Source organism: Phyllostomus hastatus, unplaced genomic scaffold (genome assembly GCF_019186645.2).
Source record: "Phyllostomus hastatus isolate PE091 unplaced genomic scaffold, TTU_PhHast_1.1 phas_contig_210, whole genome shotgun sequence".
NCBI lineage: Eukaryota > Metazoa > Chordata > Mammalia > Chiroptera > Phyllostomidae > Phyllostomus > Phyllostomus hastatus.
Window position 1 is genome coordinate 9,005,409 of NW_025333737.1, and position 17,630 is coordinate 9,023,038.

Consider the following 17,630-nt stretch of genomic DNA (forward strand, 5'->3'; position numbering starts at 1 on the left):
TTCATGATAGGAGTAGGGGGGTTTCAACCAATGTGAGCATTCTCAAAGAGACTGAGGAGCATTCAATGGCTGACATGTTTAAAAGATTTTTGCAATGAGAACACAACCAAACTAAAAGACCTCCCATCCTACCTCCCAAATTTCTGATTCCATAAGCCTGTGGAGTGCATTCACCAAGTCTTGAAAGATCAAGAGACCCTCTTGGGTACCAGGGACTGGATTTTTCTCTGGGATCTCAGGCGAAAAGGGGATTGTGAGATACAGGAATTCGAGCTTCACCAAGAGGTAGAGACACTTACAGAGGGTTCATGAGGTGGACTGGAGGGACTGACTGAGGTGAAAGAGAGTGGGCCACTTCTATGTCAATTGGATCAGAGTAAATTTCATGTCACTGAAAAATGGATGGGGACTAGGAGAGAAAAAAGAGTCAGAAAGTTCTCACCCAAACCCATCAACTGCCTTGTCCCTCGGCCACCATCACCTGGGGCCTGGGTGGCTGCAATCACCTCCCAACCAGCCCTAATCAGATGCATTGTTTTCATAGCATGTGAACAAGAAAATATCAGGAGGACAATTTTTTTCCTGCCCTTTCTGAAATGCAAGCCCTGCGAGGCCAGGGGGGCTACGTCCAGCTCGCTTACTGCTGAACCCTGACCCGCAGGGGATGCTCTACAAATGCTCGTGGGGAGAATGAAGAGCAGAAATCTTCCTAAAGTGGGATATGGCAACATGAAGTCATGGTAATTGGATAAGTTCAATATAAAATTTTGACATTTCAAGGTAATGTACATATTACCTGACTTTTGCCTGGTTGCTTTGAATAAGTGCAAACCTGACATTGCCTGGTCTTCAGATGTCCAGAGTAAAAGAGTTCTAGTCTGTGAAAGATGGAAAAGGAGCAGCCCATTTAGGGCCCAGCAAGCTGTTTTTCGGCTGCCAGAGTTACTGGGAGAACCTGGGAGAGCACAGGGCATAGAAGGTCTAAGCAAGGAAATAAGAAATGAGTAGGAAGAGGATGTGAAGAAATGAGGTAGGAGAGGTAATACCTAACATTTCCTGTGGGTGTTACTTCATTGAACCTCTATTATGTCCATGAGATAATATTTTCTGAGAAATAGAAATCATTTGAGTCTCAGAGGGATAAGGGCAGTGTGTAAGGACAGGTGGTAGAATGTTACAGTAGAGATTCCTAACCATGCATCTGTGAACCTGTCCTCTGGTCCACAGATATGATGAAAGGTTGGTATTTATTAAGCACCTACTAATTGCCAGGACTGGTGAGAACAGAAGGGAAAGCATCTTGCTGGCAGCCTCTGATGTCATGGTTTGCTGTCCCATGGCCATGGTCATGGGCAGACTCAGGTTTTGTGGGGCCTGAAGCTGATCGTTTTTTGGAGGGTGGGGAGGAAGGGGATCTTCCAACAAAAAAGAACGTACATTTAAAAATATGAGATTAAGTACAAGGAGTCTGTGCAAATGACAAATCCTGAAGCTTAAGCATCTTTAGCATCATCGTAAGTCCATATCCGACTATAACAATAGTCACCAATTAATGTAAAAAGGGTCACAGTGGTGCCTCAAAAACATCTATTTTGGAAATGAAGGGATGGGAAGGGATGGGATGGAATTGGGTTGGGAAGGCCACTTCTCACACGAACCCGTAAGCACCATTTTAACAATAACCCACAAGACTGATTCCAAGGGATTTTTAAAATTTCCTTTTGTGAAAAATTCCCTTTGTTGTTAAAATAGTTTTTTAAAAAGTTTTATTTTGAGTGCAAATAAGCAAATAACCCTGGCTCTAAATATAAGCTTTTTCTGGTCTGGAGGACTCTTTGCAAGGTTTTCAATACGTGTCTTGTTGTCAGGGTGATAAGCCCTGCATTTTGGGATTTAGGTAAAAATTCCTCTAAAATATTTTATAATCTGGTGATACTGGGTTTCGACTAGATCTGGTGGATGGAGGAGAGGGGATTGGGGGGGCTTGCTGTCTGCACTCAGGTGTCTCTTGCATTTTCCTGTGCATCAGAAGCCATTGGGGAGCTTGTGAAAACCCCAAATATTTCCCCTCCATTCCAAAGCACCAGGAATCTTGTACAGACCGGGAGATTCAGAGGTAGTCAGTTCTCAGACTGCTTCTTGCCAGAAACTGCTCTAATAACAACCCTGCGACATGAGGGAGGGATTATAAACATGCTTACCAAAGGGGGAAGACGAGGCACAGGGAAGCAAGCAGCTTGTTCTAGGTCACCCAGCAAGTTTGTGTCTCAGCAGCATATTCTGGCTCTCAGAAGGTCTGCCAAAGGTCACATAAGGAGGAAAAGAGTGTGTTCCTAGGAGTAGAGAGAAGAATCTCGCCAACAATGCAGATAGGGGAAGGAGTGATCAGGATAGGGTGATACGTGTTGATATTAATAGACAAAGGGATTTGGGCGAATAAGAATTGAACAGAGACTGTTAAAACAGACTTTGTGAATGTTGGCAAAGGGAAAGCAATAGCAATTTTGTAAGAATGGAGGATAGGCTCGGGGCCCAAGTGAATGGGATGTTATGGCACGAACAAGCAGCAGAAGCTGACACCTGGGATGCAGGGGCAGGGGGCAGGGAGGTGTTTGTGCAGCACCAGCAGATCACAGGCCCTCAATCAATGTTTGGTGAAGGAATTTGCCAAGGAGGCCAGAGTACTAACGTCGCCTCGATTTGATAACTACCATTTTCCTGGTTGCCATGATCCTGGCGTGGGACGCCGGCCAGGAATCTAATAAGCAAAAACAGACAATGTGAGGTAATACTAGAGAGTTTGGTGCTGGTTAAGACTGTCAGAGCCAGGAGCCCAGCAGTAAAACCAGCCTGAGGTTGGAGAGGAGACCTGCCTCCTTAGAGACACTTTCCCAATCAGCTGGGGTTGGGGGTGGGGTGTCTCTGTGTGGGGGTGGGAGGGAAGGAGTGATTTCATCTGTTTAATGAAAAATGACCTGAACGTTTCTCTGATCCTGGAAACTCCCATCTAACTGGGGCCAAGGAAAACAGGATTAGGTCTTATTACTTCTACGATGGCTTTGCATCTTCTCAGAATGAGTTAAACTAGAGGGAACAGAGAAAGAATCTCATTCCATGGTCCCTGCAGATAAACTCTGAGTTATTTAATGGGTTAATAGGACAGACTTCCCTGGGGTCCCCTTCTGAAACTGTGTTTCACTTTGGCTTGCTTTGTCTTTTAAATGGACACCCTATTTTAGGGTACGTGCTCATAATAACAGAAAACTCGCACTATTGAATTCAGACAAGCAAGTCACCCCCTCTGGCATTCTGCCTTCTGACAAGCTACTGAGTTCGGGTCTCATGTTCCCTTCTGACTTCCACAAGGGAACAGCTTTTGCCCTAAACCACAACAAACAATTGCCTGAGTGGGCAACTACTGACATGTAATTCTTATTGTGCCCCTAACCCCCTAACGGGGTGGCACTTGACAAGATTTTCCTGTGTGGGTTTTTGAGGACACTGTCTTCCCAGGGCTGACTTTAGGATTTCTCAAAGTGCACATCAAAACCAAAACCCTCCCAGCGATCAGCATAGGGAAGAGTCTCTTTTGTGTACAAATTCTTCAAATCATCCTTTTAACAAGGGAAAGGGGCAAATAAGTCCATAGGGCAGTTTCATTTTTAATGCAATGTATATTTATTGTAAACAATAATATACAAAAAAAAAAGAAAAACAAGGAAAGGTAAGTTTCACAGAGAGAACAGAAAGGTTTGGGGTTGGGGGGACAAGGAAACAAGCAAAACACAAAACACAAACCAAACCTTACCTAAAGACAAAATATGATTTAAATGCCAGGTTTTTTTTTAAGTTACAGAAATATTTTTTAAAAAGATCTGCTTTTATACAGAAATTGAAAGATGCCATATTATAAGAGTGCTTTAAGATTTTATTCTACTGACTTCTAAAACTGTTAATATATCTTTTTTAAATAAAAAAAAAGTTTGCTGTCTTTTTTAAAAAGCAATCCTCAAACTCTCCAGCCACAGAGTTAAGAATTCGTCTGTCAGTGGGCCGACCCCTCCCCCCTTCCTCCCTCTCTCCAAGAGAACATGCAGGGGGATCATCGATGCCCCACGCTTGCACGGTCTTGTGTCACGACACACACACACGCACGACTTAGGCAGCCCGATCTGTGGCAGAAAACACTGCAAATGACTCAGTGATACACTACATTTGAAACCTCTCATTTGTACAAAAAGAGAAACAAGTTTCCAGTTTGTTTTCAACAAAAACAACGAAGAAAAAAAAAAGGACGGACAAAAAAGGCATTTATACAAATCTAGGACAAGGAATCCAAAGAAACTTGCTTTTAATAATAAAAAAGAGGATTAAAGAGATAAATAAAAAAAACTGGTTACAGTTAAGAACATAATTTAACAACAGATGACCATACCCTTTGAGGAAGACTCCAACAACCTATTTTAAAGAAGGTACCTTTTAAAGATAAAAAAGGAAGTTTTTTTTTTATTTAAAACCTCTCCTTACAAAATAAATAATTTCAGCACGTGGAATGTCTTGAAGGTGACTGCTGGCATTCAGAGAGGCACAGGTGACAGTGTGAGAGGACTCGACATCTGTTTCCACATGGGGCCGGGCGGGCAACCAGGGGGCAGTGTGCTGGGGCACTGAACTGGCTGCTGAGACATCCCCCAATCAGACTTCGTCTCCTCACCTTTTGCTTCTTGCTTAAGATTTCAATGAATAAGCAGACGCAGGAGGAAATAAATGCACTAAAAGAGCACTCGAGTATTTTTCAGCAGCATGGTTTTAAGGCTCAAGGTGTTTTTCTCTTGTTTAAAAAATATATATGTGATAAAGCTTACCAAATGCTTCTCTAGACTAACGTGTGTATGTCCATACTTGCAAAATAAGGCTTTTATTTTTCTAAGGCAGCTTCTCCGTGAATCAGAAAGCCTGAGGCATTAAGCAAAGCTAACCCCCCAAAACTCATCACATAAGACAAATCTGTGTGTGTGGGTGGTGGTGGTGGTGGTGATGTTAATACAACAACACACTTTTTTTTTTGTAAGAGAAAGCAAATCTGTACAAAAATACTCTGGTTGCAAGAAAAGCTAGGGCACACTGTTCAACTAAGTAGTTTAGCTGTTGGAAAAATAAGAGCATTTAATTTTTATCTAAAAATATGTATAAATCCCCTCAAAATGGTAATGAATCATACACAGTACATACTAAAAATATTTAAAATAGAGAATATTCCTCACAGAGGACTTTTTTCTTTAATTACTGCTAAAAAATAATTACAAAGTCCAAACAGGCAGAGAGATTGGGCAAATTGGTCACACGATTCTCCGTTATCCTCCGTGCTTGCTTCGAAGAAGGTTTGCAAAGTCCAGTCTCCTGTCGAGATCCCGCTGGTCCATCTAACCACGAGTGGCCAGACCACTGCCTCGCAACAAGGTGGGCGTGCGTTTGGATAGCTAATGTTTCTGTCTTGGAATCTGGGTACGAGTTGCCTTTAGCTTAAATGTCTTTATGGAAGAAGGAAAAAAAATGTCCAATGGAAATTCTGGTCGGTTCTTTCTTTCTTCGGTTATTTTTAAGATCATCACGCTTTGTCTAAGGTCTCCTCAAGGTCTGGTGAGCTGTGTGTAGACGGGCTGTTCCCAGTGCTGGGGGCTGTGGGTTTGCGGGATGGAAGGGACCCCCGATGTGTCGGCGATGGGGGTGTACATGGGCCGCTGCGCCGGGTTCATGTAGGTGAAGGTGGAGTAGAGGCCCGAGCCCTGGCCGGCCGCGTGGCTGTAGTAGGAGCCGGAGTTCTGGTGGTCTGTGTAGTCGTACTGCGAGCGGGTGATGGGCGGGTAGGAGGGGCTGTAGTGCGGAAGGTTGAAGGGGCTGTAAGCGATCTGCTGCGCCGGCGAGTGCTGCTGCTGCTCGCTGTAGTGGCTGGGGCTCAGCTGCTCGGTCTTGATGTGCGTTCTCTGGGACTGGCCTGGCTCGCTGCTCAGCGTGGTCAGCGTGTGCGCCGGCTGCTGCTGGGGCGCCGGCTGCTGCTGCTGCGGCGCCGCCTGCTGCTGCTGCGGGGGCGCCTGCGGGGCCGGCGGAGCCTGCGGGGGCTGCTGTGGAGGCGGCGGCGCCTGCTGCTTGGACATCCACACGTGACCTGCGCTTGCTGGAGTCGCCGCGGTGCTGCTGATGCCATAGCTGCCGGTGTATGTGACCTGGCCGTGAGTGGCCGGCACTCCCGGGTGGCCATTGGGTGGCAGGTACTGGTCAAATTCGTTGACGTCGAAGGTTTCGATGTTGGAGATGACGTCGCTGCTCAGCTCACCGATGTCCACATCGCGGAAGTCGATGGGGGGCTGTCTGCCCCCCTCTGGCAGGGGGCGCCCCTCTCGTTTCAGGTCAGCCTTGCCCGGCTGCACGTCGGTTTTGGGGGTGGTGGGTGGCGTTGGTGGGCCCTGGGATTGCCCTGTAGGCAATAAACGAGAAAGAAGCACACGAAAATCAACAAGGGCTGTGCAAAGGCCCTAGTCTTAGGAACCCTCCCGGACCCCTCCCTCCCCGTTAAAGGGTCCTAGGGCCCCGCATCCGCACCGGAGGCACGCTGTACTGCAGATGAGACCCTGAATGATTAACTCGCCAGTACACACTGGGCAGTCTCCTTTTATCGGCGGAGGGTCGGAGGACCCTTGACCAAATCGCTCCTTGTAGAAGAGTCTTGTGTGTGCTTTTGGGGTGGGAGAGCCAAGACTTCCTGTAAAGCTGTAAAGGCATTTCACCTCGCACTAAAATCAATCAGCTAAGATGCAGATTGCGCGCGCGCGCGCGTGTGTGTGTGTGTGTGTGTGTGTGTGTGTGTGTGTGTTGAGTGGCACTGGGCAGGGAGGGGAGGGGGATTCAGCATAGGGGGCGGTGCTTCTCTCCCCGGAGAAAGCAAATTCCCTAAACGGAGCCCACTAGGTGGAGGCCTGGGGGTGTGCCAGGTGGGGCCGTGGCTATGTTAGGGGCTGTGGCGGGACTCACCCGAGTGCTCGCCGGGGGAGTGCACCTCGCTCATGCCCGAGGAGGAGTGTGGCGAGTCAGCCTGCAGCGCCTTGAAGATGGCGTTGGGGGAAATGTGCGTCTGCTCCGTGGCCTCCTCGGCCTCCGCCTGGCCGTTCTTCACCGACTTCCTGCGCCGAGGCTGGTACTTGTAATCCGGGTGGTCTTTCTTGTGCTGTACACGCAGCCGCTCCGCCTCCTCCACGAAGGGCCGCTTCTCGCTCTCGTTCAGCAGTCTGGAGGGGGGGGGGCGGGGGGAGAGGGGCGCAGAGAAAAGGGGGAGGGGGTTGTGAAACCCGCGGAGCTGTCAGGGCGGCACACAACCCCAGTGCTCCCTCCTCTCTGCTCTCCAGCCACGGCCGCAGCTCGCTACTTTTCTTTTTTCAAGAAAAAAAAGTAAAAAAAAAAAAAATCTCGGCTCTTCTGGTCAGACCTGAGCGGTCACTCCGCGCTCCGCCCTCTCACTTCTCTTCTATTTTGAAAACCCTGCAGATGAAAATAGCTCTCCTCTCTTCCTGCTCTAAATGCCTTTGCTACTGGAGTTATCCGCCTGGCCCCGTCCCCAACACCCTTTAAAAAGTCTCCAAAAAAACTACTCAATCTGCAGAGAACTCCTCCTGCCCACCCACCCCCTAACACTGCCCCCAACTACTGCCAGTGGCCTCCCTCCTCCACCCCCTTCCCGCTATGGGGCGCCTCTAGCCTCGGTTTCTCCCCCGACCCTACGTCCCACCTCCATGGGTGTAGAGCTACACGAAAAAGCGCAGTTCGAAGGGGAGAGAAGAAAACTTCACTTCCCACTCCAAACCCCTATGTGGGATTAAACTTCATAGAAACGCGGAATCAGGCTGGCAGCCCCCTCCCACCGCGGGGCCTATGAGTCTTCTCCCACCCTCTGGCTATTCCCCCTCTCCCCTCCCCTTCCCTAGAGCAATCCAAGAACTTTGTCAAACTGAGCCAAGTTACACTGCGTCCCCACCCCCCTCCGGCCCCACCCCGCCTGCTCTGGGACCCGTAACTCCCCCGTGCTGGGAGGCGGGGCGCGGAGAGCGAGTCCACGCCAGAGCCCCCCCCCCCCCCCGCGGCCGCGCAGCCCACCCTGCCCGCGGCCCTACCTCCAGAGCTTGCCGAGCGTCTTGCTGAGCTCGGCGTTGTGCAGGTGCGGGTACTGGTCCGCGAGCTTCCTGCGCGCCGCCTGCGCCCACACCATGAAGGCGTTCATGGGCCGCTTGACGTGCGGCTTGTTCTTGCTCGAGCCGTTGACGCGCACCGGCATGGGGACCAGCGTCCAGTCGTAGCCCTTGAGTACCTGGCTGACGGCCTCACGGATGCACACCGGGAACTTGTCCTCCTCACTTTCCTTCTTCAGATCAGGCTCGCCCTTGGGGAATGTGTTCTCCTGGGGCCGCGTGTTCTCGGTGTCCGAGCCGGAGCCCGAAGGGCAGGGCGAGCCCGCCGAGTCCTCGGACATGGTGGGGCTGGGGGCGCCGGACAGGCCCTTCTCCTGCTCTTCGGTCATCTTCATGAAGGGGTCCAGGAGATTCATACGCGGGCCCGGGGCAGGGGGCGGGTGGCCGGGAAAGGCGAGAAGCCGCGGCGGCTCGGGGACTCGAGGCGCGGGCTCCTCTCCCCTGGGCTGCCCGGACGCGGAGCGATAGGCTCCCGCGGAGCCTGGCGCGTCACCCGGCTGCGGTGGCGAATACTTAGGAAGGCGCGGGGTGGCCAGCCCGCAGCTGCCCGCTTCACTTGGGGGAAGGCGGATTGGAGAGGAATAGGAGAAGAAAGAGCTAAAGCGGGGGGCGTTTGCACCCCTTCTCTTCTCCTCCTGCAAAGAAAAGTTCCTGGGGTGAAGCTGGCTAGTCTTGGCGCCACTGAAGTTCCCAGTCAATTTCAAGCTCCGCTCTCCGCTCTCGGACTTCCAGCCCAGCGGCTCTTTAATAAATACTCCCCCTCACCTTAGAGACGTCCAGCCAATCAGAGGGCTGGCAGGCAGCTGATTGGATCCGATGTGGGGGAGGGGGGGAGGATTGTGGCACAGGGCTGGGTGACGGGAGGGAGGGGAGGAGCAGGGAGGGGAGCGCTGCCGCTGGTCGGGTGGCTGGGCTGGGGGCGGGGGCGGGGTGCTGCGGGGAAGGCGGGGGACCCGGGACGTCTAAGTGTGTAAGTTTGCCGTACTCTCCTAATGTCAGAATTTAGGTGCCGTCTCCGCGCGAATCTTCGTGTATGTGTGTGTGTTTGCGCGCGCTTGTGTGTCTAGACTCGGATCTACCCCCACCCCCAAGCATTTCTTTTCACCACTTTCTCCGCGGTACCGAGGACTTAGCTGGAGTTTACAAGACTGGAGAAGCAGTCTCTCCATAGTGTGCAGCCCAGTTTACACGCCTGGAGTCTGCCTCTGCCGAAAGTACTTAGAAATGGTCTTTTGAAGCAAATGTTTTCGTGACCCAGTGTCCGCTGTCCCTCTGTAATAATCCGTGTAAATAGATTAACATGCTCTAGTTCGCTGGGGCTAGTGCGGCTGGTCGGGATTCTGCTGCGCTCCTGGAAAGGGAATCAATGAAACCCAAAGCTAAGTCCCCGCGAAGGCTGGCAGCGGCGGCTGCAGAGCCCCGCGCTCGCGGAGCCGTCCCGCGCCGCTCCGACCTTGAACTCTGACAAGTCCTTCTGCAGCCCGGCCCCGCAATCCCCCACCCGGCCGACGCGCTTCAGTGACAGGGCAACCGCTTTGACTGTCTACTCTTCACCTCCTGGCCGAGTCAAAACGTCGGCAGCGTTGCCCCTGGAAAGAGTGTGCAAACTGCTCTGGCTTTTGAGAGATCGAACTTTGCGAAGGTGGCTGTCCTGGGCCTCGAGGCTGCGGCCGGTCACTCGGTTTCTAAAAGGCCAAACAAATGGGCACCACCGCAGACAAAACAGGCCACTCTGGCGGAGTCGCGCTGCTCGCCTGCTTTCGCCCTCCTTTGCAAACACCTGGAGAGGCGAAGCGCCCGTCGTCCTCACTTTAGTCAGGTCCTTTTGTGACTCGAAGACAGCTAGGAGTTCTGCGGGGGTGGGGGTGGGGGTGTCTGCTGTATTTCAAGTGTGATTTGAGCACAATCTTTGTGTTTACACAAATGCCCAGAGTCTGGTTGGGTATCTTTTCTGGGGGAGAAAAACCTTAGTCGCTTGTGGGTTACTTGTCTTCAGAATCACAAATAAACGTACAACCGCGGAAAACCCTTAATTTTCAGCTTCCCCTTTCCTGGCTCCCGCAAAGAGTCGCCTCGATTCGAATTATCGCTATTGTGAATCGACCCAAAGATTTGTTTATTTCTAATTTGCAAATTGCGGACACTATGACAAGATTTAAAGGACTGTTTTCCTTGAAGAATTTTTTAAAATCTCATTTTCTCCTGAAAAACTCGACCTTTCTTATAGGAAACGGGCACTCTTCAGAAAGTAGTAAGTTACAACCCTGTTAAATAGTATTTACTTTTTAATCAAATGTAACTCAGTGGATGTCTCTGGTACCTGAGAGTTTGTATTTGTGTTTAAGAGATCTCCATACAATAGTCTTGCATTCGTGGCCTCTTAATACACTGGGAAAGTATAAGACCAACTTCGTCTTTTGGGGGGAGAAAAAGTCCCGCGTAGTATGGACTGATTTCTCCGTCCTTGGAAGGAGACATTTGTGAATATAACTGTGTGATTTGGGGACACCTGACCCAGCAGGAGACTCAGAGACTAGAACTTGGGGCAGGGGTTTTAACCAAGACGTCTGTATTTAGTTGCATTTTATTGTAATTCCCATGTTTAATGGCATAAAAGGCAGAGAAGACCACTGTAACTTGAAGATAGTTTGAAATATTTCACTAAATATCTGTCAAGATAATTACGTACGAATACAAATATACTTTAATACAATTACATAATAGGATATAAGTAATATACAGCATTTTAAATCGTAAATGACAGTACTGTATACATTTTTGTTCGCTTGATGAAGGCATTTTGTATTCTTGTATCTTTTTGAAAAGAGGATAAACAATCGGTTGACTTAAAAAATGGAGTGCAATTTTTAGCTGCATCCAGAGGGGGCGCCAAAAGCCCAGAAACTGTCTGGCTCAGAAACTGCAGGAAAACTGGTGGTGTCGGTGGAACGTGGTGTGTTCCACTCAATCAGAACCGCTTTGCTGCTGAGATTTATCTCCTCAGAAATTCCACACGATATTCCCTCCCGTGTGCATCCACTTCTGGGAAGCCCAGTTAAGGGAATTAGAAGGTGCGTATCCACAGGCAAAAAGAGCGTTCCGGATGCCTGAGATTTGTATTCTGCACACAACGTGGAGACCAAGACCGCGAGAAAGACCCCTCACCCCCACCCACCCCATCTTCCAGGTGCCAAGCTCTGTCCTCTGCTAGGCGTGCCAGGACCAGGCCGAGTCTAACACGTGGGCATCATCGATTAGCCCGTGGGTTGGTCCTGTATTTCTGCAGGGGCCTGGGTGCCAACTCCCCGTCCCCCCGCCCCCCTCCCCCACTCAGGGCTCGGTTCGCTCCCGTGTGACTTTCCCTGGCCGCCCCTGGCCTCTCCTTCCTGCCTTTGGAAGACGCTCCTAGGCTCCCACCTGAGGACCTGCGTCAAATAGAACCAAGGCCAAAGGAACACTTCCTCAGAGTTGAGGTTACAGATAGGGAAACTGAGGCCGTTGGCCCAGTGCTAGGCACAGCCTTCTGCCCAGAGCTAAAGCTGCTGGGGTCCACAGTCTGGTGGGGCCAAGGGAGGAAAAGGAAGCCGGTCAGAAAAGCGACCGGGAGCCGGTGGCACTTCTCACGTACGCGAGGACGCGTATTGGTCCCAGCACCTGAGCCAGCGCCGCGAGCTCTGCTGCGGGGAGCGGAGGCGTGGAGGTGCGAGCGGATCCCAAGGGGGACCTTGGGAAGCCGAGGTCTGGGATCCCCCACCCCCTTCTCTTTCCAGGACAGGCGCCGGGCTCAATTTCCCCACCCGGGGACGCCAATCTCCCTCCGCGTCTACGCGGGCGCCAAGGCAGGAACCCAGAGTTGTTGGCGAAGAGCGAGTTTCTCCGGCTCTGTGGGGCGGTGCAAACACGCGGTGCTAACACGCAGTGCAAGGGCGGGGGTGGTGCGTCCCGGGACCGGAGTGAGCGGTGTGGTGGATGGGGTTCCCCATACCTGAGGAATTAAAGACAAAACCTCCCTCCTCCAAATTCCTTAGCAGAAGTGGAGACCGGGTCTGAATCCGTTTTCAGCAGGGATGCACATCCTAGAAGAATTTGGTTGGGGTGAGCAGCTGAACCTCCCAAAGATCTGAGCCCTGGGCAACCTGGTTTCTGTAGCGACGCTCAGAGCCGGGCATACCCCTTCTCCTGCCGAGTCTCCAGGGCCCGGCTCCCTGCAGGTAAAAGACCCCAATCCTTGGCGGGACCTCAGGTCCCCGCGCCCCGCGCTCCCAGACGCTCCTCGGTAATTGGTATTTTTCACTGGGCGTGGAGCCTGGTGCGGCCGCTTTTCGCGCCCGGCACCACCAGTTCTCTTTGGAAGGAGCGGCAGGTAAGCCGGCTCTAGGACAGGCGCTGGGCTGGACAGCAACACCGAAAAGGAAAAGGAGAGTTTCACATAGCTTCGTAGGGGCGCAATAAATATCTGTGACCGGCTGAATAAATGTGACCTTTGGACATTTTGCCCAAGTGTGTGTGTGTGTGTGTGTGTGTGTGTGTGTGTGTGTGTCTCATCGCAGGCCTGCAGACCTCCCAGAAACACATTCTACAAACGCAGGTGACTGCACCGCCCTACCTGAGAGTTTCTTCCCAAACGGGCGCCCTCTTTACGGAGGTTATCGGTGGTCCTGTGTCATTCATGACTAATGACTGTAAAATCCTGGCGCTCCCTAAAACTGAAGGCCAAAAGGGGGCTTTTCAGTTTTCTTCCCTTTCCTGTTTTCGGAGAGGAAGAGGGATGAGGAGGACAGGAGGTGTCGGGTGAGGGAAGCGTGGACCGTCCATGTGCTCCCGGGTGACCGGCAGGGTCTTGGGGCAGCAGTGGCTGTAACCCATCGGGGCTCCCGGAGGTTCGGACAGGAGCCACAGCCAGAGACGGAGCCACAGCCAGAGACGGACCGCTGGCTGGCTATCGGAGGAGAGAAAAGACCTGTGGGAGTGGGAAGTTCCCGTCCCAAAGGGACTTTGTGCCTTTCTTCTTCTGCTTCTCCTCCTTCTCCTTCTTCAAATCCTAAATTTCTTTAACTTTAGTGAAGGCACAAGGGAGCCTCCAGTCCATTGGAGGACACCTCAAGCATCCCTAGAATGGCCTGCAGGAAATTTCCTAGGCCGGGTTCCCCCCGCTCCCCAATTTTCCCCTTTTAAACATCTCCCAGCCATTTTCAGCTGAAAGTGGCTTCGTCTTGCTTACAAATACAAGTAAAGCAGGCGCTCAGCGCAGCGGCGCCTCCTTTGCAGGGGACTCCACGGGTGCAGGGGCTGCACTTCGCGGGTGGACTTCCTCTGCAGACCCGGGGCTCGCACCTGCACCTCCTCCCCACCTCGAGTCACCTTTCCGTCTCGGGGTGTTCGGACCTGGAAGCGCGCCCGCAGGAAGGAGCTGAGATGCTCAGGGCACTTTTTAAATGGCTCCCCGAGGGGATGGTGGGCTCTTGAGCGATGGCTTCGCCGCAGCTTGAAGGGACTTGGACCCGCTGCTCCCTCTAAGAAGTCCTATTGGGCGGGCGGTTAGTTCGGATCTTCACTAATAGGGGAAAATGTCTCCATAAAAACCACCGAAAGGGAGAAATACTATTAATGCACAATTTGGAAGGTAACTGAATTAAAGACCAAGTGTCTTGTGTCTTTCTCTCAGTTCTTTTCTATGTCAGTAGGACCCGGAAGGTCCCCTGCGGGCAGAGATCGTCTCCCCGGTCCCTCGAACCTACAGATTTACGGGGCCAAACCCGGCGTCCTCCCTGCTGCGAGCTGGGCTCCGCTCTGCCGCGGGTGAGCCGGGCGCGGGGACCCAAGCCGGCAGCCCCGCGTCCGGCCCTCGGCGGCGGCGCGCTCGGCCCCAGGGCCCCAGGAGGGCCAAGGTCAGGGGGTCAGCCCTCTGCTTTGGAGTTTCCTCGATAGTGATGTATTTAGGGTGGGGGCTAAGGTCTCGGAGGATTTTAGGAGCTGTAAGGTCAGGAAAACAGCAGGGGGTAGGCGACCCCAGAGCCTGGTGAAACAGCCCCAGGGCTTCGCGAAGTCGGGGAGAAAACAACCCGGGACTCGGGACTCGCTGGGCTTCTTGCCTTGCGATTGTTTATTTCAAATTAATTTCGCGGTGCGAGTCGCTGTCTGCAAGCCCGCTGGGGAGAGGCTGCACCAGGACCGATTCCATCCTGGGTTTGTTTAAACCGAGAAGCAAAGGTGCTCTCCCAGCCTCCAGCAGACAGATCAGGGGTTTTGAAACTGCAGGTTTTTTGTTTGTTTGTTTGTTTTCCCCCTCTTTTTCTTCCTTTTCTCTGACATCTTTCTTCCAAGGCCCCTTTTCACCGATGTAAAAAAAGATTAAATGGATTCTTACATGACGTTTTTTTCTCTTTTCTCTCTCTCTCTCTCTCTCTGGATGAGTGTGAAATTTGGCTTGGTGTGGGAGAGGGAGAGGGACAGGTTTTGGTCTCCCTCCCTTTAAATCACTAAGAGCCAGGAACTCTCCCAGTGTCCTTGTCTCTCTATTTAAGACAAAATGCTCTTGCCTCCAGTGAGAAAGTGTGGGCTGTCCTGTTTCGTGCTGAGGCGTGGAGCCCATGTCCCCCCCAGTTTCCAGGTTGGTGGAAACGTGAGGGTAGGCCCGCAGTCTGGACAGGCAGGGACCGGCTGCAGAAACTGCTGCCCGTTGGGGTGCCCAGAAAGCTCACAAAACTCAGCTTCGGTTGGCAGAAGAGGACTCTTTAGTCTCACGTGACTTAGTGTTCATGTGTAAAACAGAGACAAGCAAGCAGTTCCTGGTATAACTTAGGGGTACGGTCACCTTAGGTTCAAATATCAGGGCATTCATTAATCTTCGAAAACAAGATGGAGCCTGAAAGGGCCCTAGATGTAGGCATCTACCTGTTAGATGCTCATTTTCTTCGTGCAATGGTGACACGTCCATGGCGGAGGTGTTTCCCTCGGCAGCCAGGAGAAAAGGTGCTGTTGGACTGAGGGTTGACTTCTCTGCTAGGAAAGGAAGGTGAGGTGGGTGGTCTTGGCACAGACCTTTCAACTCAGGCATCCACCCTCTCTGCTAGGGGGTCCTCTTCCCCCCAGGGACCTGGCTCCAGCATCTTCCGAAGGAGCCTGCATCCAGCTTTCGTGGGAACCTTATCTGTATTAAATGCATGAGGCATTATGGACAGCAAACCGGGTGCTTGCAAATTTGTGAGGTGTGGATGATGGAGGCTGTACTGGCACTGGGGGAGCCGCAGCGGGGTCTGTAGGTCTGAGGCTGGGCTCAAGGGCACCAGAGGGCGGGTTAGAGTTCTGGGTACGACTCAGTGGAGACATCTTGTCTTCTTCATCCTCTGTCATTCCATGTCAATCATTCACTTGCCATCTCTCTCCCAGTTAGCCCAACCTGAATCACATACCGCTTGAGGCTTACTGTGTGCCTGAACATCCAAAGGGGACACAAGGGGTGCCTGCGTTTAATTGTCTCTGTGTTTGCTTTCCATCAAAATTCGGCCTGTGCCACCCTCACTCTGCTCTTCCCTCTGGGCTCACTGTTCAGAGACTCTCTTTCTCGGCCTCCTCCATGGACTCCCCTTCTCTTGCTCTGAGAGCTGCCTCCCACCCTGGGGCTCCATCGAAGTGCTGAGGGGAAGGCACAGTTTGGGGAGAAGTGGTCGAGAGCTCCTGGCTCAGTGTGAGAGGCCTTCCCATTGCTTGGCCCCAGGAGTTCCCTCTCTTCTCTCCATGGTGATGCTGAGCTGCTCTTTGCCGGAACCATCACCTCGCACCCACCGCTCCCCCTTTCTTGGCTGGAGCCCAGAAATGCCTTGTAGTGTGTGGTACGTTTCACTCTCTCTTTGGGGGACATCTGCCAACCAGCACAGTGGTGATGACAGTTTCCAGATGATTTTCCAGGAGCAAAGAAATCTGGGGGAGGAGAGAGTGGCATTGGCCAAGCGCTGAGTGGGCTGAACATTGTGGTTCCGGAAGAGGCCTAGGGAGGTAGAGTTTTGTGGGGCGCCAAGATTTCTTTTTCCTCTTTAGATTCTGCCTGAAGCAAAAGTCACTAATTGCTTTTTATTTTCCTGGCACTTAGGAGGTTCTCTGGATTCTGACCCACCTCCAGGAATTTAGGTCTGAGGAGAGCAGGGCTTCAGAGTGATATCAGTGGGGCATTTGCCTCCAAGCCCACCTTCCTGAGCCCAGCTAGGCCTGAAACCTGCTGCAGCCACTCTGGGGGAAGTATCATTAGCCACGGTACTCACCTGTACAGGTGAGGCAGAGGATGGATGGAATGAACACTCACCTGCCTTCTTCTTCAGTCCCTGGGCTTCCCGGACCCAGCTGCACTTCTGGCTGGGGCGCTTTGATTTTTTAGTTGAGCAGACCAGCAGAGTGACTGAAGTCGCCTTTGAGACTTAAGAATGCGTTTGATGGGTGAAAGAGGTGAAGATATTAGGCAGTACAAGTTAGTAGTCAGAGAACAGTCACAGAGTTGTGGATGACAGCATGGGGAATACAGTCAGTAACATCGTGATAACTGTGTACAGGGCCAGGTGGGCACGCAGAACAGCGGGGCGGGGGGGACCGCTCTGTAGAATACATGATTTTCGAACCACTTTGTTGTGCATCTGAAATGAATACAGAATAATATTGAATGTAAACTGTAATTGAAAAAAAAGAAGAAGGGGTTTGAAGTAAACATTGGATTTTCCTTTGATTCTGAAAAATCACAATCGATGCTTCCTTAGGCATCGAAAGGGTTATTGATGTGCCCTCATTTGCTCATTCCTAAGAGCAGTGCTGGCTTCTCAAGCCCCTTCCGTGTCCTTCTCAGTGCCTCATGCAGGAGCTAGCCCAGGACTCCTGGGTTTGGATGCTGACTTATTCCCCGTCTTCCAGATTTCCTTTTCTCTTGTACTGGGGACACATTTCCTTATAAAGCTCCCCCCACCCCACCACCAAGCAGTCCTTTTCAGGGAAGGGTATCTCTCCCAGATAAAAGAAAAAGATTTTTTCCTTGTAAGCATATGAGACTCATTCAGACTACGGAGTGAGTGACTGTTAAGGTTTAGTATATTCTCAGTCTATGACACAGCTAGACTTTAATAGGGGATAGAGATCCAATTCAAATGCTAACCCCTCCATGCAGACTTGAGGTCTCCCCAGGACTAGGTATTTGCTTCAATCTCTGTGTTCTTATGACATTTCCTGCATGCCTCTCGGTGCTGTCATTTGTCCTTTGCGTGTGTATGCTCACCAATAAATTATGATCTCCTCGAGGACAAGGACACTGTTATCCTCTTTGTATCCCTTGTCTAATGTGTCACATAGACTCTGCTAAGTAAATGTTCATTGAAGGAATGAATGACCAAACTGTAGCCAAAGCAATGAATACCT

General features: G+C 51.5%; 1 protein-coding gene across 1 annotated transcript; it reads right to left on the minus strand.

Moving 5' to 3' along the window:
* Nucleotides 1-3,751: 3,751 nt before the first annotated feature.
* SOX9 (SRY-box transcription factor 9) lies at nucleotides 3,752-8,953 on the minus strand. The gene is made up of 3 exons (XM_045837452.1): nucleotides 8,163-8,953; nucleotides 7,030-7,283; nucleotides 3,752-6,475 (listed from the first exon to the last, which is right to left on the minus strand). The coding sequence occupies exons 1-3, from the start codon at nucleotides 8,591-8,593 to the stop codon at nucleotides 5,631-5,633; spliced, it is 1,530 nt and encodes a 509-aa protein (XP_045693408.1). The 5' UTR covers nucleotides 8,594-8,953; the 3' UTR covers nucleotides 3,752-5,630.
* Nucleotides 8,954-17,630: the final 8,677 nt, after the last annotated feature.

Bases quoted from the DNA above. Each gene is read 5' to 3' on its own strand.
- SOX9 (XM_045837452.1), bottom strand. From the start codon at position 8,593: ATGAATCTCCTGGACCCCTTCATGAAGATGACCGAAGAGCAGGAGAAG. The intron at 7,284-8,162 runs GTAGGGCCGCGG...CCCCCCCTCCAG, and splicing joins ACGCTCGGCAAGCTCTGGAG to ACTGCTGAACGAGAGCGAGA. The intron at 6,476-7,029 runs GTGAGTCCCGCC...TATTGCCTACAG, and splicing joins CTCCCCCGGCGAGCACTCGG to GGCAATCCCAGGGCCCACCA.